Here is a 24,312-nt window from a genome sequence, read left to right as displayed (position 1 = left end):
CATATCGGGAAAGACTGCAAGGTCACCACTTTGAATGGGAAGCCGAATACTAATGGACCTAAAAAGTGCTACGAGTGCGGACAAACAGGCCATTTCAGGAATGCATGCCCCAACAAAAGAAAAGATGGCGGACCACCCCGTGGTAGAGCTTTTAATGTTAATGCAAGAGACCCCCGAGAGAACCCCGACTTGGTGACAGGTATATTCACTATCAACAATCTTTTAGCTTCTGTCTTGTTTGATACTGGTGCGGATAGAAGTTATGTATGTAGACATTTTTGCGATAAGATTAATTGGTCGTTAGTCCTGTTAAAAGAAAGTATGCTTGTCGAAGTCGCCAACGGTAAACTTGAGAAAGTTGACCATATTGGTCAAGGAGCTATTATCAACATAGCTGGTGTGGATTTCAAGATTGATTTGATACCCATCAAACTTGGAAGTTTTGACGTGATCGTCGGTATGGATTGGTTGACTAAGATAAGGGCCGACATTATCTGTGGAGATAAAGCACTTCGTATACCGCAAGGAGATGGTGAGCCACTGATCATCTATGGAGAGAGATGTACCTCGAATTTGAACCTCATTAGTTGCGTGAAAGCGCAAAAGATTATGAAGAAGGGACGTTTTGCTGTCCTAGCACATGTGAAAACAGTAGAAACTGAGGTGAAGAGCGTGAACGACGTTCGAATTGTGAACGAGTTTTTCGATGTCTTCCCATAGGAATTGCCTGGATTACCACCATCGAGAGCCGTAGAGTTTCAAATTGATTTAGTGCCAGGAGCTGCACCTGTAGCTCGCGCACCTTATAGACTCGCACCTTCCGAGATGCAAGAATTACAAAGCTAACTACAAGAACTACTTGATCGAGGATTTATCCAACCAATTTTCTCGCCTTGGGGTGCACCTGTGTTATTTGTGAAGAAGAAGGATGGATCCTTCCGTATGTGTATCGACTACTGTGAACTCAACAAATTGACGATTAAGAATCGGTATCCACTCCCACGAATTGACGATCTTTTTGATCAACTACAAGGATCGAGCATTTACTCAAAGATCGATTTGGGATCCGGATATCACCAGCTGAGGGTGAAGGAAAGTGACGTGATGAAAACTGCATTCAGAACCCGTTATGGTCATTATGAGTTTCTCGTGATGCCATTCGGATTGACCAATGCACCCGCCGTGTTAATGGACCTCATGAATCGTGTCTGCAAGCCGTACTTGGATAAGTTCGTTATCGTCTTCATAGATGATATTCTCATCTACTCTAAGAGTGAAGAAGAACATGAGCAACACCTCCGATTAGTACTTGAGCTCCTGAGGCAAGAGCAACTGTATGCGAAATTCTCCAAGTGTGAATTTTGGCTGAAGGAAGTCCAATTTCTGGGTCATGTTGTGAGTGACCAGGGTATCAAGGTTGATCCTGCAAAGATTGAAGCTATCAGCAAGTGGGAGACCCCCACTACTCCGACGCATATTCGCCAATTCCTAGGTCTCGCCGGTTACTACCGAAGGTTCATTGAAGGATTTTCTCTGATTGCGCGTCCTTTGACCGCGCTGACTCACAAGGGCAAGAAGTTCATTTGGGAACCCGCACACGAATCGGCATTTCAAACTTTGAAGAAGAAGTTGACCACCGCACCTATCTTATCGCTTCCCAAAGGCAGTGTCGACTTTGTTGTTTATTGTGATGCATCAAAGAGTGGTTTTGGTTGTGTACTGATGCAACGATCAAAAGTTATTGCCTATGCCTCCCGCCAATTGAAGATTCACGAGCGGAACTACACTACTCATGATCTTGAACTTGGAGCCGTTGTCTTTGCACTCAAATTGTGGAGACACTATTTGTATGGAACTAAGAGCACTATCTTCACCGATCACAAGAGTCTCCAGCACATCTTCGATCAAAAGCAACTAAATATGAGACAGCGTCGATGGATCGAGACGCTCAACGACTATGATTGTGAACTTCGCTATCATCCTGGAAAGGCCAATGTTGTAGCTGACGCTTTAAGCCGAAAGGAGAGGACGGCACCTCTTTGTGTTAGGGCTCTGAACATCACCATCCATTCGAATCTCAACAGTCAGATCCGAGTAGCCCAAGATGAGGATCTCAAGGAGGAGAACATAACTCATGAACATTTGAACATACTTGTCTCTCGATTCGAGGTTAGGGAGTCTGGACTCCGATGTTATGCCGGAAGAATTTGGGTACCTTATTATCGAGATCTACGAAACCTTATACTTGATGAAGCACACAAATCGAGATATTCGATTCACCCCGGTGCGGGCAAGATGTACCACGACCTTAAAGAACAGTATTGGTGGCCGAATCTTAAGAAGGACGTTGCGACTTATGTTGGTAAGTGTTTGACTTGCTCGAAGGTTAAGGCCGAGCATCAGAGGCCCTCTGGATTACTTCAACAGCTGGAGATCCCACAATGGAAGTGGGAAAGGATCACAATGGATTTTATCACCAAGCTGCCAAAGACGGTGGGCTGATGCGATACCATTTGGGTTATTGTTGACCGCCTCACCAAATCTGCACACTTCTTGGCTATGATGGAAACGGATACAATGGAGAGACTTGCTCAATTATACATCAAAGAGGTTGTATCTCGTCACGGTGTACCTTTATCGAACATCTCAGATCGCGATCCCCGTTTTGCTTCCAGATTCTGGCGTTCTTTGCAAGAAGCCATGGGAACCCGTCTCGACATGAGTACTGCATACCACCCGCAGACCGATGGTCAGAGTAAACGAATGATTTAGACCTTGGAAGACATGTTGCGTGCATGTGTCATCGATTTCGGAAAGGCCTGGGAAAGGCATTTGCCACTCGCTGAATTTTCTTACAACAACAGTTATCACTCGAGCATTAATGCCGCACCTTTTGAAGCGTTGTATGGCCGCAAGTGCAGATCTCCTATTTGTTGGGCCGAAGTAGGCGAAACACAAATCACTGGACCCGAGGTAGTCCATGAAACCACGGAGAAGATTGCTCAGATTCAGGCTAGACTTATGACGGCCCGTGATCGTCAGAAGAGTTATGCTGACCGTAAACGTAAAGACTTTGAATTCAACGTTGGTGATCGTGTAATGTTGAAGGTTGCACCTTGGAAAGGTGTGATCCGTTTTGGAAAACGTGGAAAGTTAAACCCACGATACATTGGTCCTTTTGAAATCTTGGAACGTGTTGGACCCGTTGCTTACCGTTTGGATCTACCAGCACAATTGAGCTCAGTTCATCCTACCTTCCACGTATCAAACTTGAAGAAGTGTCTTGCTGCACCCGAACTCATCATACCATTGGAGGAACTTACGACTGACGACAAACTCCACTTTGTGGAAGAACCAGTTGAGATTATGGATCGTGAGATCAAAACTTTGAAACGCAACAAGATTCCAATCGTCCGAGTATGATGGAATGCCAAGCGAGGACCTGAGTTTACTTGGGAATGAGAGGATCAAATGATGCGGAAGTATCCTCACCTTTTCCCGACTCCTCCATCTACCTCAGCTTAAAATTTCGGGACGAAATTTTCTTTAACGGGTGGGTAATGTAATGACCCTGGATTTTCCAACGTTTATTTATTAATAATTGTTATTATTAATACGTGTGATAAAACGAATGTATGTTATTACATTTACTTGTTACCATGATTGCCCGTACTTGACTTTAATTGCACGAAACGTCTTTGTGACACACGAAACTTCACGAATAATATTTTCAAGTATTATTTACATTCATGATTAGTTTTATTAATCATTTTAAGTAACTATGGTGATTAGTTAGTTACTTGGGCTTTAATTGGGTTTATTTGTTAATTAAGTGAACTTGGGCTTTGTTAGTGTTATGGACTTATGACTTTGGGCTTATAAGCCCACCCTACATTATTAATGGACTTAGTTAGCCCATGTCATTCACTTGTAAGTATTATTTAGTGAAAGAAACTAATTAGTTAAGAATTGAAATCTAGTTTGCATGTAATCCCCATGAAACCCCACCTATTAACCACCTTTGTAAGACTTTTCATGCAAGAGACCACTAAACAACTCCCCCCCCCCCCCTTGATGAAAACCAACGGCCATATGGCCATATGGGGAGTTCAAAATCTTTTTTTTTACTACTTATTCTCATGTGTCTTCATTTCACTCACACACACTTACTTGCTACTTCACTTTTCTCTTATATTTTCTCTCTTTTTCTCTAAAAGATTGTAAGTAACTTGTGACTTTTCTTCTCTTCTTTCTCTTGCAAAACCATAGCACTAAACCCTCATCATCATCATTCTTTTGTTTAATGTTACTTGTCTTTGATTATTATTTACTTACTTGTAGTTACTAGTTGTTGTTCTTTACTAGTTTCAAGAATCAAACTTACTAGTTTCATTTTTCTTTTATCTTGTATTACAAGAACACTCAAGAACATAAACTTAATAGTTTATGATTCTACTTTTATTGTTCCAAAAGATTTAAGGTTCATGTGTTGTAAATCATACTTGTAATTCATGTTAGTAAACTTTAAAGTTTACTTTCTTAAAGATCAAACTTTGGTTTGAATCTTTAAAGTATGAACAACCCATGAACTAGTTACTAGTTTACTTAGTTTATTTCCTTATATTATGCACTTTAAATTCATGTATGTTGGTTAAAATTGGTCAAATGTTACTAGTTAACTTTGATCTCATTAATCTTGAACTAAAGTTAACTTTAAAAGTTCAAGAACATGTAAGTAAACTTTCTATTATTATAACTTGGTACACTTATGTTAGATCTAGACTTTTGAGTCTTGGATCTTCAAGATCTAACTAAGAACTATGTTCTACTACTTAAGATCTTGATTTCATAAGTTTACTTCAAGTTTGTAACTTGTTATTACTTTTACATTTCATGTATGTGCTAAATCTAAGACTTTGATGAAACTTTCGTTCATCAAAACACTTGCAACACTTAAGTGAGTTGTGCTTCATGTCTTAGACTTGCGCTTGGGTTATGATGGTCAAACCATGGTGAAGATGATGTAAACACATCAAAGAGTTGTACACTTGAAGCTATATGCATCAAGGATGAGAACCATGATGAACATCAAGCACCAAGACCACCGGAACTCACTTTTAACTTCCTGTTTTCTGTTTACAGCCCTCTGTCCTACTGTTTCTGTAACAGACCAGTAGACCTGGGCTACTGAGACCTTGATTTTAAAATATATCTTTTCGAGTAGATAACTTTTCATTTAGGACTCGTCTTAATCCGAGTTACGGTTTAGGATTTATGGCCCTCCGATCGTCAATATGTCCATTTAACGTTGTGCAGAAAATTCTGACCTACTCGCACTTAGACCGTCGCCACGGTCAAACGAAGACGAGTTTGCTTCTGTAATTTTTACCACAACTAAAGGACTCATATATGGAGCCATGGCCATTGGTCTCACCTTAATTCAGTAAGGGTAGAGGCCGTGGTGATTGATCGAAGTCAGCTTTTGTTTTAAACTACTTTTATGAACGAAACCTACTTTACACCTTTTGTTAAATGATTAATGATGATGACCCTTAAGACCTTATTTACATACTTTTAAACCTATTCGGATGATTTACTGACTTAGTACTATTTGACTTAGGTTGAGGACCCGTTTGGACAACCTTCGTTACTTGCTTACTTTCCGAGTCATACTTTACCGCTACTTTATCATTGTGAGTTATAGCATCCCTTTTTACTTTAACTATTTGGGACTGAGAATACATGCGTGTTTTACGTTTTACATACTAGGCATGAGTACAACAACAACAACAACAACAACAATACCCAATCCCGCGCCTGCGAGGTATGGGGGAGGTAAGGTGTAGACAATCCTTCCTCTACCCTAAACTAGAAGAGAAGTCGTTTCTGTTACCACGAGTCGAGAGAATTCTCCACCCACGTTAAAGGAAATTCATCCCCCTCTCTACTCCAGGGTAGAGAGATTGCTTCCGTGAGGACCTCCGGCTAAAAAAAAGACTCTTTTTTTTTTTTTTTTTAAACTAGAAAATAGAAATTAAAAAATAAATTAAAACATACAAAGATAAATAAAAAATAAAAATAAAAATAATAATAATAATAATAATAATAATAATAATAATAATAATAAAATATAGGGGGGACGCCATGAAAATGGTAGAATCAGATTTTCATGGGGTTTAAAGCATGCCTAAGAATCAATTTAGGCTCTGAGCGGCAGTCAAGACGCCACTAAAACGACGCTTGTCGTTGCCTCAATAAATAGAGCCAAAAGACCTTGTGGACAGCAACTCGAGGGCATGCCGGGTGAAAGTTGTTGCGCAAGCAAAGAGCCAACCACCCTTAGCAAACCAAAAACCACTCATGCACCTTTACGGTAGACACCCCCGAAACCACCCAACTAAGAGGAACCAACCAAGTTCTAGAGCAAGGGAAGTCGTCCTCAGCCATAATGGTCCCAAGATGCACCGAGCGATGCGAATCACTTGATCATACATACATGCATACATACGTACATACATACACACATACCTAAACCTACATACACACCAGACATACCTACATAAATACATGAGACATACCTACGTACAAGTATGAAACATACCTACGTACATACATACATGCATAAAGCCACACATACAACCATACATACATAGCATAAACACCCAGTCCTACATAAACCTATTAGCAAAACATACATACATGAGTGAATATACCACACCTGCAGACAAGTAAAAAACAAGCATACATACATACCTACCTACAAATATACATACATAAAAAACAAACTCACATATAAAAACGTGTGTAACTTCATCACACCTTCATTCCAAAACCTACATGCATGCATACGTACATACAAACATACAAGAACCTACGTGCATACGTACAAACAACCAAGCAAGCATGCATACATCCAAAACCAAAGATACCAAAAACATACTCATTTAATACTATTAGTAACAATACATAAAACTAATAAAAACGATAGTAATAGTAATACAAATAATAGTAATAATAATAGTTCATATAAATATTAATAGTAATAAATATTTGTAATACAAATACTAATACACTAATAATTAATAATAGTGATACAAAAAATAATAATAATAACAATAACAATACTAATAATTGTAATAGTAAGAATAATAACAGTAATAGCAGTAATAGCAGTAATAACAGTAATAACAGTAATAACAATAACAATAACAATAACAATAATAATAATAAAAGTAGCCCTACTCAACTATTCTTATTCTAGCCCTCCACGCATCCCTATCAGAAGTCATGTCCTCGGTCAACGAAAGCTCCCTCATGTCGAGTCTTAGTCTATCCATCCACCTACGAGTAGGTCTACCCCTTCTCCTTACACCATCTACCGTGAGTGCCTCAAATCTCCTAACCGGGGCAATACGTGGTCGTCTCATCACATGCCCAAACCAACGAAGTCGTTCTTCTCTTAGCTTGTCGATGATGCTACTGACTCCAAGTTTTTCCCTAAACACACCATTTGGTATCATATCTAGCATGGTTTTACCACACGTCCACCTAAGCATCCTCATTTCTGCCACCTCCATCCTTCTCTCTTGGGCCTTCGTCATTGGCCAACATTCTGATCCGTACAACATGGCAGGTCTGATTGCCACCTTGAGGAATTTTCCTTTCAATTTGAGTGGTATCTTCTTGTCGCACAAAACCCCTTTCGCTGCTCTCCACTTCAACCAACCTACCTTAATACGATGAGTCACGTCCTCATCTATCCTCCCTGATTTGTGGAGGACCGAGCCTAGATATCTAAACGACTCTTGTGGGTGCAAGATCTGGTCCCCAATGCTGATGTTCCCTCCAACATTAAGTTCATCATCAGTCCTACCGAATTCGCAACTAAGATATTCCGTCTTTTGTCTACTGATCCGTAGCCCATTTTGTTCTAGGGCTTCCCTCCATTGTTCTAGCCTTCTATTAAGCTCATCCTTTGTTTCCGATACAAGCACGATATCATCAGCAAAAATCAGACACCAAGGGATGTTCTCTTGTATTCCTCGATACAGCTCGTCGAGGATCAATGCAAAAAGGAAAGGACTAAGGGCCGATCCCTGGTGCAACCCTACTTCTATCGGGAAATACTCTGTGTTTCCCACAGGCGTCCGAACGCAGGCCTTCGCCCCATCGTACATATCCATAATAGCTCTAATATATCTACTTGGGATACCCCTAACGTTAAGGGTCTTCCAAATCAACTTTCGCGGTACGCAATCATAGGCCTTTTCCAAGTCTAAGAAGACCATCTCTAGACCCTTTTGTTTCTCCCTATACTTCTCCATAACGCTTCTTAAAATATGAATTGCCTCCATCGAAGAGCGCCCTGGCATGAAACCAAATTGGTTTTCGGAAACCGTAGTTTCGCGTCGGAGTCTAGTCTCAATCACTCTCTCCCAAAGCTTCATAGTATGACTAAGTAATTTTATGCCTCTATAATTACCACAGATTTGGGCATCCCCTTTATTTTTGTAAATGGGGATAATCTCGCTGAGTCTCCATTCCGTAGGCATTTTATAACTTCTAAGCGTCTTATTGTAAAGACACGTCAACCACCTGACACCATCCTCGCCTAGGCATCGCCACGCCTCTATTGGGATCTGGTCTGGTCCAACAGCTTTGTTTCTACCCATCTGGTCTGGTCTGGTGTGATCCATACTAGGCACGAGTACTTAAACTTATATATGTGTGGGTTATACAACGGCAGAAACATTCCCTTTAGCTCGGTAACGTTTAATCATTGGTTTTTGAACCGTGAACGCGAATCTTAGATATGGATCCATAGGGTTTGACATCCCCACTCGGGCTAGTCGCGCTAGCATTTAACGAGTGTTTAATACTTCGTATACATACGCACTTGCCAAGTGTACTTTCAGGGGGTATAAACGTTAAGTTAGTTACCAAGTGCCCACGGTTAACATATACTTTATCATACTGTTTTGAAACGCTCTTTGTAGCACTGAAATCTCGTGGCCTACCTTACATACTGTTATACTTAAACTATAGCTCACCAACCTTTGTGTTGACATTTTTAAGCATGTTTTTCTCAGGTGCTTAAGGTTATTTGCTTCCGCTGTCCTGCTAGTCTTGCCATAGACACCCGCTGCTCTAGTGTCATCGCCACATGAACTATTTATCTTGCATTCAAACTTATATACTTCTGAACTATGACTTGTAATGACCATTGTGGTCACATACACTTATTATTTGCTTCTACTTAGTGAAGCATGCTTTTGGATTATAAAACATTCGATGTTGGTTTAGACATCACTTTACTATTGAATGCAAACTCTTTTTGAAAACGCATATAGTACTTAACCTTGTAATGATCCTGTTGTTGATGATCCGTACATGATGATTTAGTACGGGGCATCACATTGCTTGTTGTTTATGTGGATGACATTGTAATTACTGGGAGTGATAAAGAAGGAATTCACAGGTTAAAAACATTCTTAAGTACTCAATTACAAATAAAGGACCTTGGTCCTTTGAAATATTTTCTCGGTATTGAAGTCTCTCGAAACAAAAGAGGTATTTTCTTATCTCAGAGAAAGTATTGTCTTGATGTGCTCAGTGATTTTGGGATGATTAACGCAAAAACTTGTGAAGCACCAATGATACCGAGTATAAAGCTAAAAACTGACGAAGGAGAACTTCTTATGAACCCAAAAAAATATAGAAGGATTGTCGGCAAGCTAAATTATCTTACACTCACCTGTCCTGATATTACTTTCCCGGTGAGTGTTGTTAGTCAGTTCTTGTCATCTTCGAGAACCTCACATTGGGATGTTGTCACTCATATCTTAAAGTACTTAAAAGGTACACCTGGTCGTGGTCTTTTATACCAGAATCATGGTCATCACACTATCGAGGGATTTTCTGATGCTGATTATAATGGTGATCCTGCAACTAAACGGTTTACAACTGGTTATTGTGTCTTCGTTGGAGGAAATCTTGTATTTTGGAAAAGTAAGAAACAAAATGTGGTATCTCGTTCAAGTGCGGAATCTGAGTATCGAGCCATGGCCCAGACAACTTGTGAACTTATTTGGGTTCGTAATCTTCTTAGCGAGATTGGTTTTGCTCAGTCCGAACCAATGAATTTATGGTGTGATAACAAAGCAGCCATTCATATTGCAAGCAACCCCGTCTTCCATGAAAGGACCAAACATATTGAAGTTGACTGTCATTTTACTCGAGAAAAGTTAGAAGAAGGAATTATTCAAACACCCCATATCAAAAGTAATGAACAGTTGGCTGACTTATTCACCAAAGCATTACCTGGAAATTACATCCGTCAGTTTTGTGACAAGCTGGGCATGATCAATATCTATGCTCCAGCTTGAGGGGGAGTGTTACAATACATACGTATACACATTTAATGTTAGTAGGTAGTCGGTGCAATTAATGTAGTTAGTTGAGTCGGTGCAATTAATATAGTTAGTTGAGTTGGTGCATTTATTGGGCTGTCAGGTCTTGTATTTCGGGTTTATATATATCCTCCTTGTATGTTGTAAATATGAATCAATTAAGAGAGATGAAATTACATAGAGTTTAGATATTTGTAAATGTTAAATTACTAGATGCATTGTAGGTTGGGACATCCTTCTCTTCAGAGTATGAAGAAATTATGTCCTGAATTTTCTAATTTATCGTCTCTATATTGTGAGTCATGTCAGTTTGCTAAACACCATCGAATCCACTTACCTCCCAGAGTCAATAAACGAGCTTCAGCTCCATTTGAATTGGTTCACTCTGATGTTTGGGGGCCATGTTCAGTTACTTCCAAACCCGGGTTTAAGTACTTTGTTACCTTCATTGATGATTATTCTCGTGTTACCGGGCTTTACTTGATGAAAAGTCATTCCGAAGTATTTACTCACTTTTGCTCATTTGTTACTAAAATAAAAACGCAATTTCAGGTTCCGGTTCAAACTTTGAGAAGTGATAATGCTAAATAATTTCTTTCTGAATCATTTTCGTCATATATGCTTCATAATGGTATCCTTCACGAGTCATCTTGTGTTGACACACCAGCCCAAAATAGGGTTGCAGAACAAAAGAATCGACATCTTCTTGAAGTAGCTCGAGCACTTTTATTTCAAATGAATGTTCCAAAACCATTTTGGGTTGATGCTGTTTCAACTGCATGTTTCCTTATAAATCGAATGCCATCCGCTGTCCTTAATGATGATATTCCATATTCAGTCTTGTTGCCCACGAAATCTTTATTTCCGATTGAGCCAAAGATTTTTGGTAGTACTTGTTTTGTTCGGGACACTCAACCTCACCTCACTAAATTAGATCCTAAGTCCATCAAATGTGTGTTTCTTGGATATTCTCGTCTTCAGAAAGGTTACAGATGTTTTTCCCCTACTCTTCAACGTTATGTTGTTTCTCGAGATGTCACATTTGAAGAAAAGTTACCTTTCTTTCCGATGTCCACCTCTCGCAATCATCAGGAAAGTGATGACTTATTGGCATATGTTGTACCTACACCAGTTCCCACACCAAATCCCACACAAGATCCCGCACCAGATCCCACACCAGATCCCACACCAGAGCCCACACCATCAGAACAAACTAACCATTTTCAATATATATACAGTCGACGTCCCCGTGCTACATTAGTGCCCGCTCCTGAGCCACAGTCATCATCGGTAGATCCTCTCGGTGAGTCACCGAGTAATGTTTCTAGTGATATTCATGATACTCAAACTTCCGATTCTGATTCTGATATACCGATTTCTATTCAAAAAGGTAAACGTAAGTGTACTTATCCTATTGCTTCCTTTGTCTCATAAATTGTTCGTCTCTTCTCGTACTTTTGTTGTCACTTTAGACTCTGTCTCCATTCCAAAAACTGTTGGTGAAGCTTTGGCTCATTCTGGATGGCGTGCTGCTATGATTGAGGAAATGAATGCACTCGATCATAATGGCACTTGGGCATTAATTAACTTACCTATTTCTAAAAAGGCAATTGGTTGTAAGTGGGTCTTCACGGTAAAGGTTAGTCCTGATGGTTCTTTGGTACGGTTGAAAGCTCGTTTAGTTGCTAAGGGATATGCTCAAACATATGGGGTGGATTATTCTGAAACCTTTTCTCCTGTTGCTAAACTCACATCTATCAGATTATTCATTTCTTTAGCTGCTACATATCAATGGACACTTCACCAACTTGATGTGAAGAATGCATTTTTACATGGAGATTTGCAAGAAGAAGTCTATATGGAGCAACCACCTGGGTTTGTTGCTCAGGGGGAGTCTGGTAAAGTATGCAAATTACGAAAAGCAATTTATGGTTTAAAGCAATCTCCTCGTGCCTGGTTCGGAAAATTCAATGCGGTAGTTAGAAACTTTGGCCTAAGAAGAAGTGCATATGATCACTTTGTATTCTTCGCTTCATCAAACTCTGGGTGCATCTTGCTTGTTGTTTATGTGGATGATATTGTAATTAACGGGAGTGATAAAGAAGGAATTCACAGGTTAAAAACATTCTTAAGTACTCAATTTCAAATGAAGGACCTTGGTCCTTTGAAATATTTTCTCGGTATTGAAGTCTCTCGAAATAAAAGAGGTATTTTCTTATCTCAGAGAAAGTATTGTCTTGATGTGCTCAGTGATTCTGGATGATTAACGCAAAAACTTGTGAAACACCAATGATACCTAGTATAAAGTTAAAAGCTGACAAAGGAGAACTTCTTATGAACCCAGAAAAATATAGAAGGATTGTCGGCAAGCTAAATTATCTTACACTCACCCATCCTGATATTGCTTTCTCGGTGAGTGTTGTTAGTCAGTTCTTGTCATCTCCGAGAACCTCACATTGGGATGCTGTCACTCACATCTTAAAGTACTTAAAAGGTACACCTGGTCGTGGTCTTTTATACCAGAATCAATGAATCATGGTCATCACACTTTCGAGGGATTTTCTGATGCTGATTATAATGGTGATCCTGCAACTAAACGGTCTACAACTGGTTATTGTGTCTTCGTTGGAGAAAATCTTGTATCTTGGAAAAGTAAGAAACAAAATGTGGTATCTCATTCAAGTGCGGAATCTGAGTATCGAGCCATGGCCCAGACAACTTGTGAACTTATTTGGGTTCATAACCTTCTTAGCGAGATTGGTTTTGCTCAGTCTGAACCAATGAATTTGTGGTGTGATAACAAAGCAGCCATTCATATTGCAAGCAACCCCGTCTTCCATGAAAGGACCAAACATATTGAAGTTGACTGTCATTTTACTCGAGAAAAGTTAGAAGAAGGAATTATTCAAACACCTCATATCAAAAGTAATGAACAGTTGGCTGACTTATTCACCAAATCATTACCTAGAAATTGCATCCGACAGTTTTGTGACAAGCTGGGCATGATCAATATCTATGCTCCAGCTTGAGGGGGAGTGTTACAATACATAAGACATACGTATGCACATTTAATGTTAGTAGGTAGTCAGTGCAATTAATGTAGTTAGTTGAGACAGTGCAATTAATGTAGTTAGTTGGGTTGGTGCATTTATTGGGCAGTCAGGTCTTGTATCGGTCTATATATATATCCTCGTTGTATGTTGTAAATATGAATCAATTAAGAGAGATGAAATTACAGAGAGTTTAGATATTTGGAGATGTTAAATTACAGAGATTTAGCTTTATGCGGATCAGATAAATAATCTGCATCTGCATAACCAACTAAATCTAGTTTTGAATCGTTAGGATAAGATAATCCTAAATAACTAGTTCCTCAGAGGTATTGAAATATGTGTTTGATCCCATTCCAGTGTCTTTTGGTAGGACTTGAGCTGAATCTTGCTAAAAAATTAACTGCAAAAGAAATGTCAGGTCTCGTACAATATGTAAGATACATAAGAGCTCCAATTCCACTAAGATAGGAACTTCTGAACCATGAATATCTTCATTATCTTCACGGGGACGAAATGGACCAGTGTCAACATTGTGTGACCACACACGCACGCATGCACGCACGCTCATAGATAAGCAGTAGCAAAATTCATGACATTCATTTCTAAATTTCTAGAAACTGTTGGGCTGATTAAGTCTCTAAACGTAATTGTGTGACGACCCGGAAATTTTTGACCAAATTTAAACTTAATCTTTATATGATTTCGATACGATAAGCAAAGTATGTAATGTTGAGTCTACAAAATTTTGGAACGATGTTCATATATTCAATTACCTTCGACCAGTTTCGACGATTCACAGACAATTAATTGTAAATAGATATGTGTGTGTGTGTGTGTGTGTATATATATATATATATATATATATATATATATATATAAGGTAATTAAAAATATAATTTGAAATATTATATGTTGTTGTTATTAAAATTAAATGTAAAATAAAATAAAAGAATGATATTATGATAATTATTATTTAAAACACATCTATATAAATAAAGTATAATATATATATATATATATATATATATATATATATATATATATATATATATATATATATATATATATATATATATATATATATATATATATATATATATATGATTTTGAAGTTATTTAGTAAACGACGGTAACACCCACTTATCATTTGAACGATATTACACGAGTTAAAAAGGAACTTATGTAATTTTAAAATAAACGGTGATCCGAAAATGAGTTTTACAAACTATAGGCTTATTAAAAATGTATTTAGGAACTATTTGTTGAATTTTAAATCTTCTTATATTTTATTTGGAGTTGGGAGTGAATAATTAATGTAATTTTTATTTAATAGTTAATGATCGAATTTTATACCATAATGACTAAAATAAATAAATATAAGTACTATAAAAATTTGGGATTTTTTCGAAGACTTTTATTCGCCATTAATTTATCAACGGAGTACGAAATACTATTCGAATTAAAACTGTCGGTAGGAAAGTTACAAAAGTATGGCTGCTTAGTATTATTAAAGTGTTATTACTATTCCTAATTGAAAGAATGATTCAATTGATTAGATTAATAGATTAATATTATATTATTATTATTAGTATTATATTATTTATATTAAAACTTTACAGATGTATTTATATAGAGTTAGTTACATGCTTTGAGGGACCATCCTTCTTTCTCTATTTTGATAACCATTTCTCTAACCCATGATCAACAAAATCTTTCCTTCTTCCTACCTTCACTCGAGCCACAAGCAAATCACCACCTTTCGACATCCGTCACCACCACTATGAACCACAACCATTTGTGTTTTAATTAAACTGCCACCTCTTGTTCATGATCATCACAAAACCGCCAACCACTTCCACCCTCTTCTTCCTCTTCTTCGTGAACCCTACAACCACCGGAGGTCATCACCATGAACCATCTTTTAAAACCATCATCAAATACCCAAACCACCACTTCCATCTCACAACCGTAGCCCTTCCTTCTCTCTCTCTATCGACTATCTCCCTCTCTTCTTTATAAACTAACTTCGTGCACCACCATGTACAACCATCATAAACCGTCCAAAAACACCCCAACCACCATCATTGATGCTTCGACGATTGTGTTCTTGATTTGCAGTCGTGAACCCACCAAAACCATGACCAAATTTGTTGCTGCTATTTTACTCACTCGAAATCAATCACAACCCCACTTTAATCATCATCCTCGTTAGACTATCACACTCATTCGAACACCACTGTTGTTATATCTATGTTTTCTAGTATTGAACGAAACCCACCATCCCTAACCTCCTCAACACACCACCACCATACACCACCTTCCCGATCTCTGTTACCATCTCTCTCTTTACCTCTCTCTCTCTCGATTATTTTCTGTCTCCTAGTTCGAACATCACAACAAATAAAAAGGACTGCTGTTAATTGGGTTGTGTTTCTACTGCATCAGACCAAAACCCAACATTAACACCATCTCAAACCACTATAGCCATCGAGCTTTTACAACATGGTTTCTTTCTATTCCTGCCGTAAACAGTCACACAAAACCACCACTATTCTGTCTTGCCTCCGTTTCCTGTTACAGCAACGAGAAGATGCAAGATTGATGAAGGACAGTGATAACAGTAAAGATGCTATGAAGATGATGAAGCTACGTGATAATAATGACAAACGTGAGGGTAAGGATAATGATGAATTTAATGATACTGAAACGTGAGGATAAGTATGATAAAACGCGATGGTGATGGAGTATTGTTTAGTTATTCTGTTATTTCACAGGAAACCCATCAAACGTTCCAAATTCAATTGGCAATGGATTTGGGCTATGAAAATCGGGTTTATATAAATGGGTTTCATTTATTGGGCCTGTTGGGCCGAATTAATCATGGGCCAAAACAAATAGATATATAGGTTATATAATTTAATTCGGGGTTATAAATTAGAAAAAAGGCAGACATAGTAATGGTTAGAGAGGGTGTTGGGTTATCGAGAGGTCGCGGGTTCGAGCCCGGGCAGTGGCGTTTTATTTTTAAAGCTCCTTTCTTCAAAGGTTGTACTCTTTATTTAATATTAGTATTATTATTATTATTATTATTATTATTATTATTATTATTATTATTATTATTATTATTATTATTATTATTATTATTATTATTATTACTTTTGTTAATATGATTCTTATTATTATTAGGATTATTATTATTATTATTATTATTATTATTATTATTATTATTATTATTATTATTATTATTATTATTATTATTATTATTATCATTATCATCATTTTTATTATTATTATAAGTATTATTGTTATTAATATCATTATTAGTAAAAATATTATTATTATAGATAATATGGTTATTATTATTACTACTATTATTATTATCATTCTTATTATAAAAAGTATTAAAATTAAAAGTTATATTAAACTTATCATTTATAATAAGATTATCTTTATTATTAAAACTATCATTATTAATACTATCCTTAATAGAATTATTAATATTATTATCATTATTATTATATTAGTATTATAATTATTTTTTTTATCATTAATAACATTATTTTAGTATTATTATTAATATATTAACCAACAGATGATATATATATATATATATATATATATGTATATATATATTTAAAAAATATTTAATACATATAACATAACAAAATTAATATTTTTATTTATTTAAAATATATAAAATGAGTACATGAAACATATAAGGTATTAATATGATAATGATATAGCTAATAAATTTACATATATATATAAATTTGTTCGATTACAATTATGTGTGTTAATATATATAAATAAATGATATAGGTTCGTGAATCTGAGGCCAACCCTGCATTGTTCAGTTCCGTCGTATGAATATTTTTACTACAAAATATCGTATTGTGAGTTTCATTTGCTCCCTTTGTAAATGCTTTTGCAATATATATTTTTGGGACTGAGAATACATGCGCATTTATAAATGTTTGACGAAATAGATACAAGTAATTGAAACTACATTCTATGGTTGAATTGTTATACCGGATATCGCCCTTGTTGAACTTGGTAGCCTAAGAATTGGTGTTTATTATAATTGCCACCAATTGACGCGAATCCTAAAGATAGATCTATGGGCTTTGACACGCCCCAGTCAGAGAATTTGAACTGCTTTAGTACTTCGATGTTTATATGTTTGGGGATATTCTAGATGCATTTTGTTAATGTCTGTTACCAGGTGTTCAATCCATATGAATGAATTTTAAACACTTACCAGTGTATGATTATTGATTAAATGAAATCTTGTGGTCTATTAAAATTATGGAAATGATTGATTACGATAAACTAATGAACTCACCAACCTTTTGGTTGACACTTGAAAGCATGTTTATTCTCAGGTTTGAAAAAAATCTTCCGCTGTACATTTGCTCATTTAGAGATATTACTTGGAGTCATTCATGACATATTTCAAAAGACGTTGCATTCGAGTCGTTGAGTTCATCAAGATTATTGTTAAGTCAATTATAGCTGGATATATTATGAAATGGTATGCATGCCATCAACTTTCGATGTAATGAAAGTTTGTCTTTTAAAAACGAATGCAATGTTTGTAAAATGTATCATATAGAGGTCAAGTACCTCGCGATGTAACCAAATGTAATGTATTCATTCAGGTGGATTAGGACGGGTCATTAAAAATTGCATCCATAACAGGAGAATAAGTTTTCTCATAATCAATTCCTGGTCTTTGAGAAAAACCTTGAGCTAAAAATTTAGCTTTATACTTTGTAATTTCATTTTTCACGATAGATCCAAAAACTTTTCTTTTATTAAGTGATTTAAATTCAGCTCGTACTACTCCTTTTCATTGAGCACAATGATGTCTATTTTGAGATATGACAGACTTTGCATCTAGATCACCATCATAATTCATGATGTCATATGCAACATTATATGAAATTTTTCATCAAGATTTTTCATTTCGTTTAGGTTCCATGATATGTTTGAATTTGCATAATTGATTGCAATTTCTGTATTGACATCATCAATATCCTTTTCAGGAGGAGTACTGATTTGTGGTTTTTCTGAAACACTTCCTTTCACCTCATTATCAGCTAATATTCTTTTTGGGAATTATTATCTTTGAAACGAATTGATCTCCTACATTTCACATTTCAGGAGTGAAAAAGACTCATGAGTGACTTTATTGTCAGGTATTAAAATTTCAATTCGATTTGGAACATTTACTGCTGGTATATATAATTAAGTCACTCTTTTTATATCTGTAAATGCATCGTGCAATTGATTCACAAGTTCTTACATATGCATTGTTTTTTGAACTTCTATCTTGTGTTCTTTTGTGCGAGGATCAATATAATTAATTGAGGTTCACACCATGAAACATCTTTTATTTGAATTTTTTTTCTCTCTCTCTAATGTAGTGAACAATGTTTCATTAATGTGACAATCAACAAAACGTGCTGTAAAAACATCACCCGTTGATGTGTAAAATCACGTATATTATTTATTTAACAAGAATTACCTTTTAAAACTACACACACTCATGGGCAGTGTACGCGATGGTGTAATAGTAGCGATTGATAATTACCGGTTATCGTTCCAAGGACAGTTCACACGCAATATAAGATTATATAAATAAATGCAAATAACCAAAAGGAAATGAAATCAAGGAAATTACGAATAATTGAGTTGGCTATTTAATGATTAGTCGAATCAAAGAGAATTAAACTTAAAGACAAATTTTTGTATTTTATGTTAATAAAACGATTTCAAGATAAGTTGAATATCAATTTAAAGAAGTATTTTTATCTAGACTTTTTACCCTCGGTTATGGATGTTTAATAATTAAGATTAATTCGATTATTAGCGCACGAGAATTATTTAATCGGTTCATCAGGAATTCCTCTGAATAAAATATATTTAGTATAAATACGTTTAGTATATATGTGGACAGTATGATAATGATAAATGCAAGAATAAACATTTTATACGTAAATAATAAATTTAAGAATAAACATTAATGTGCATGAAATAAATAATGGTTAGTTGCATAAATAAATGCAAGTAATCATAATTAAATGTTACATAACATAGATATATATGTTAGTGAACTTATTAATACTACATAGTTAGATAACATAAATATAAATGTTACTATACATAAGTAAACATTAGTATAAGTAAATAACAAAAGTTAGATAGTGAGTACTCAAAATGTTAGTAATTCAATTATTAGTAGCCCAAGATATTAAATGTTGATAGTATAATATTTCTTTTAAGTGTATGATAGTATTTATTTATATTGTTTATGATAATTATAATATTGATTTAGTTAAGACAACTGATTCTTACGTTGATTAGTGATTTGTGATTGTTTTGAGTTAACCTTGATTATTTGAATATTTCGTGCTAATAACGTATTGTGATTTAGTTGTTGTTAACAATTTTTTTTTTTTTTGAAAGGCAAACTCACACACACCATTAACACGAATATTTACAACCACGAATATGTCTCAAATGAGACTTGAACCCTCAACCTCTTGGTTGGAGGGCCACCACGATACCGCTAAGCCAAATGCCCTTTGGTATTAGTGACCTAATCTTTAATTAAAGACTTTTAGTATTATAAGAACATAGAGAAGAAGTATATATATTAAGAAGTATATTGAAGAATTAGTGTTTTTGGAACGATTGAATGAACAAAATGATGTTCTATTTATAGTAACACGTGATGACTAAATGGTAATATTGAGTAGACAAGTTGATTGGTGGGAGGATGACAGGTTTACCAAAGTCTCTATAGAAAATAGTATGCCACAAAATACATGTACTTTTTGATCATTTGAACACATCATCCTCAATTATTTTAATGTCAAGCATGGTGAAATATTTGGGAAAAAAAGATATAGTACAAAAATTGATCATCCATATCATGATTTAGTGGCTTGTATTACATAGATACGGAGTAGTATATTAAGGCCACATGTAATCGTGCGTTACCAGGGTTCGCCACTATCGCCGCCACCTCACCACCATCACCAGCAATCCGCCACTGGCGGCTGCAACGGGGTTAACGGCTCGAATTGGTGGGCCCCACACGAGTTTTTTATTTTTTCTTTTTAATTTTTAAACGGCTGTATTTGTTTTTATTTTCTTTTAATACACAAATTACTACCATATATATTACCACTTTAAATAAACAAAATCACACACCCATATCAAACCTTTCGTTCATATTTCACAAACAAATATAAAAAAAATTTCAAATGAATATGGATGATTTATTGAATTCTCAAAGTGAGAGCGAGAGCGTGACGGATAGTGATAGCACAGAGTTCGATTCCGATGAAGATTTAATTCAAGACGGTTACAACACGCTTAACTTACTCGATTCGCTTGATGCAATGGACCAACAATAATGCTCGAGGCGGTTTGCGTCCTACGATATGTGGATTTGGCACGCTTTCTTTGGTCCAGCGGGTTCGAACAATGATAATAATGTTCTTAATGAATCAGATTTGCTCGAAGATTTATTGGATGGCCGAGCTCCGGAGGTCCGTTACACTGTCAATGGGCACGAATTTACTAAAGGGTATTACTTGGTAGATGACATATACCCAGAATGGGCAACACTTGCCAAGTCGTTTAAATATCCAATTGAGCAAAAAAATTTAAAGTTTAAACGTTTTCAAGAAGCTGCGAGAAAAGACGTTGAACGAGCTTTCGGTGTTCTTCAAGGTCGTTGGGAAATAATAAAACATCCAGCAAGACCTTTTAGTATCAATAAAATACGTCGAATCATGTACATCTGTGTTATACTTCACAACATGATCACCGAAGAGAACGCGCGCAACATATGCGACCTCGAAGAGGATTATCTCCGAAATAAAAAAAAATGCCGCGACGTACTTGGGCGGAGAGAGTTGAGCTCCAAGTTCGGGTGGATCGAGAGATGCTAGATCGAAGAGCGCATCATGTCCTTCGCAACAATTTGATCGAACACATTTGGACACTCCCTGATGATTGTATTGTTCGAAACAATTAGCGTTATTTATTGTCTTTTATTTTTAATTATGTAATGTTTTTAATTTTTAATAATGTAATGTTTTTATTTTATTTAATATAATGCTACAGTATTATATTATTATACCTATATACTAAAACACACCCGGATTTTCGTCGTTTCAGTTGCTTTGGAATGTCGTTTTGAGTTTACGTTCACGCTGCAATCGGTCCCTCAACTTCGGCTCAATTTACACAAATGTCCCTCAAGTTTACACTTTTCCAGGGGTAGAAAGTGTAAATATATAACTTTATTAAAATAAAATAAACTAATTCCACCCGAATTTATAACGGGCCCTATCTTCTCGCTCGGTGTTAAATTTTTATGAGACCACCGTTCAACTCGGAAAAAATCTAACGAACCCAACGGGTATAACTATACGCGAAACAGACACTTCTCAAAAAACGCTAAACACCTCGGGCCAAGGTTGTAAAAGTCGCGAGTCGGGGACGCAACGGTCGAGACCTAAAAGGACGCGTCGGCCCGAGCCGGGGACGCGTCGGGGACGCATCGGTCGTTGACCAACGTTGACTTTATCAATAATTTCTTATATATATATATACATATATATATATATATATATATAATAGTTGACTGTACCATAAATTTCTTAAATAAGAACTTGAATTTAAAAACAATAAAACTTCAAACTCAATTAATGTTACCGAGTACATAATCAGTAAGGACACATAGAAAAGAGCGGCCCAAAAAATAAAACAAACCCTAAATAACAACATAGCAGATCTTGACGAAAATTTGACTGATTTTGACCGTTTTTGACCAACTTTGACCGTCTTTGACAAACTTTGACCGAACTTTTAGCATTGACCGTCTTTTGAGTCGTTTTCGGAAAAACGGGACGGAGAACCCAAAAAAACGACGCATCGGCCGACGCGTCGGCCAAGTCGGCCGACGAGTCGGCCAAGTCGGCCGACTTTTACAACACTGCCTCGGGCTATCTTCAATACATATACATACACTTGTAATAAACAACCCAAACTACCTACATCATATCGATGGTGATGTTTCCATTTTTTACACAATTTTCCTGACGTTAAAAGGTATACTAGGTACTAACGACGTGTATCTAAAAACACCCGTAACAAAGCATTTTTATTTCCGTAAATACATAACGCCACGTTAACTATGATTATGTAACTCGAAAGGCACCGCGGCATCGCGCGGGCCACTTTTCTAGTTTGTATTTATTTATTGTATTTAAATAATAATTATAAATTGGTTAAAGTTTGAAATGGAGTGTATGATAGTGAGTGTTTAGTGAAAGGAATGTGAAAGTGTTTGTGCTAATGTGGCGCTGATGTGACAGAGAAAATGTCTGTTAAAGTTGTGAACGATTTCATGTGGCCTAACACCACATAGTATTAAACATTACTGTATAAGTTAACTAATACGTATTACATAACTAAAGAGTACATGCCATAAGTATCATAATTATTTGACTTAATTACACAAATGGTCACTGTGGTTTGTCAAATTTTGCAACTTTAGTCACTATGGTTATTTTTTTGCAAGTTTAGTCATTGTGGTTTAAAAATCTTGCATATTTAGTCACTATAGCAAACAGACGTTACTCTTCTCCGTTAAGTGTCAGTCACGTGCTTGTCATATGAGGGCAATTTAGTCCTTTTTTACTTTGTCCCTCTTTTTAGCTTTCATCTCCTTGAACCCAAAAAAAGAAAAGAAAAAAAACTACTACGTAATTTTTATTCTGATCTAAACATATATCCATAAAAACACATATATACTATAATTTCAACATATCTTCTACCTAATTATATTACTCCGTACAATTTACTTATGAACACAAAGACATAGATCTAAATCCACATACAGTTAATTAAATTAGGTTGAAATTGGGGGTTCTTTCACCTTGCTAATTGTTCTTCCATTACCCAAATTAGAGATGTATTTGTAAACACAAAGATTTGTATTTGTTGAGATGAAGATCGGGTCACAGATCTGAGATAAAGATCGAGTTACAACAATCGACGGAGATCAACGGAGCGAACGACGGAGCTTGAAAAATGGTCGGAGAATGACGACGGTGGTCGCCGGAGCTAGAAAAAACCTTGACGGTGGGGGAGCATTAATCGGCCTTGAATCAGCGAAGGCTTTGTTTGGGAGACCAACAGTAGCAGCATGTACGTATATTTAATTTAGGTTTTAATTTGTATTTAGCAATTAGATGGAAAGATACATAACAAACATAATGAAAGTAGGTTTGTATGTGGTGGTGATGATAAAAGTGAAATAAAAGCAGAACATTTGGAATGGATGGAGGTGGATTTTGAAATGGTAGTGATTTGATTTTGAGAAATTTAATGTGATTAGGGTTTTCTTATTTTAGATGAAAAGGAAGATGAAGAATGATTAAGTTGTCTTTCAATTTTATTGCAGGTGAGCTTGATTTAATTGCATTGATTTAATTGCATGTGCATTGAAAGTAGTGTTGGAAATTAGGATTTCAAATGGAAAATGAAAAACAAACGTAGAAGAAAAGGGGGATAAAAGGGCTGCGAATAGACGAAAATACCCCTCATGTGATTATCACATGATATGTTCTAACGGAGCTAATACACGTCTGTGAGATTCGGTGATTAAAATTGTAATTTTTTGAAACCACAATGACTAAACATGCAAAAAAAAAAAACTATAGTGACTAAAGTTGCAATATTTGACAAATCACAGTGACTAAACGTGTAATTAAGTCTAATTATTTTTTTTAAAGACAAAAAGTTCAACCAATCAAACCAAAGTACAA

The 24,312-nt window shown here is 36.0% G+C and overlaps 2 protein-coding genes across 2 annotated transcripts; both read left to right on the top strand.

The window, feature by feature from the left end:
- Window positions 1-9,653: 9,653 nt before the first annotated feature.
- Window positions 9,654-10,385, top strand: LOC139849020 (secreted RxLR effector protein 161-like). Its single transcript, XM_071838697.1, has one exon. The coding sequence runs from the start codon at window positions 9,654-9,656 to the stop codon at window positions 10,383-10,385; it is 732 nt and encodes a 243-aa protein (XP_071694798.1).
- A 10,528-nt stretch (window positions 10,386-20,913) lies between these two features.
- On the top strand, window positions 20,914-21,426 carry LOC139849019 (uncharacterized). Its single transcript, XM_071838696.1, has one exon. The coding sequence runs from the start codon at window positions 20,914-20,916 to the stop codon at window positions 21,424-21,426; it is 513 nt and encodes a 170-aa protein (XP_071694797.1).
- Window positions 21,427-24,312: the final 2,886 nt, after the last annotated feature.

The sequence above is a fragment of the Rutidosis leptorrhynchoides genome, chromosome 5 (assembly GCF_046630445.1).
Source record: "Rutidosis leptorrhynchoides isolate AG116_Rl617_1_P2 chromosome 5, CSIRO_AGI_Rlap_v1, whole genome shotgun sequence".
Taxonomy (NCBI): domain Eukaryota; kingdom Viridiplantae; phylum Streptophyta; class Magnoliopsida; order Asterales; family Asteraceae; genus Rutidosis; species Rutidosis leptorrhynchoides.
The sequence above is the reverse complement of the archived record's forward strand: the minus strand, read 5'-3'. Positions and strand labels throughout refer to the sequence as shown.

Bases quoted from the DNA above. Each gene is read 5' to 3' on its own strand.
- LOC139849020 (XM_071838697.1), top strand. From the start codon at position 9,654: ATGATACCGAGTATAAAGCTAAAAACTGACGAAGGAGAACTTCTTATG.
- LOC139849019 (XM_071838696.1), top strand. From the start codon at position 20,914: ATGTGGATTTGGCACGCTTTCTTTGGTCCAGCGGGTTCGAACAATGAT.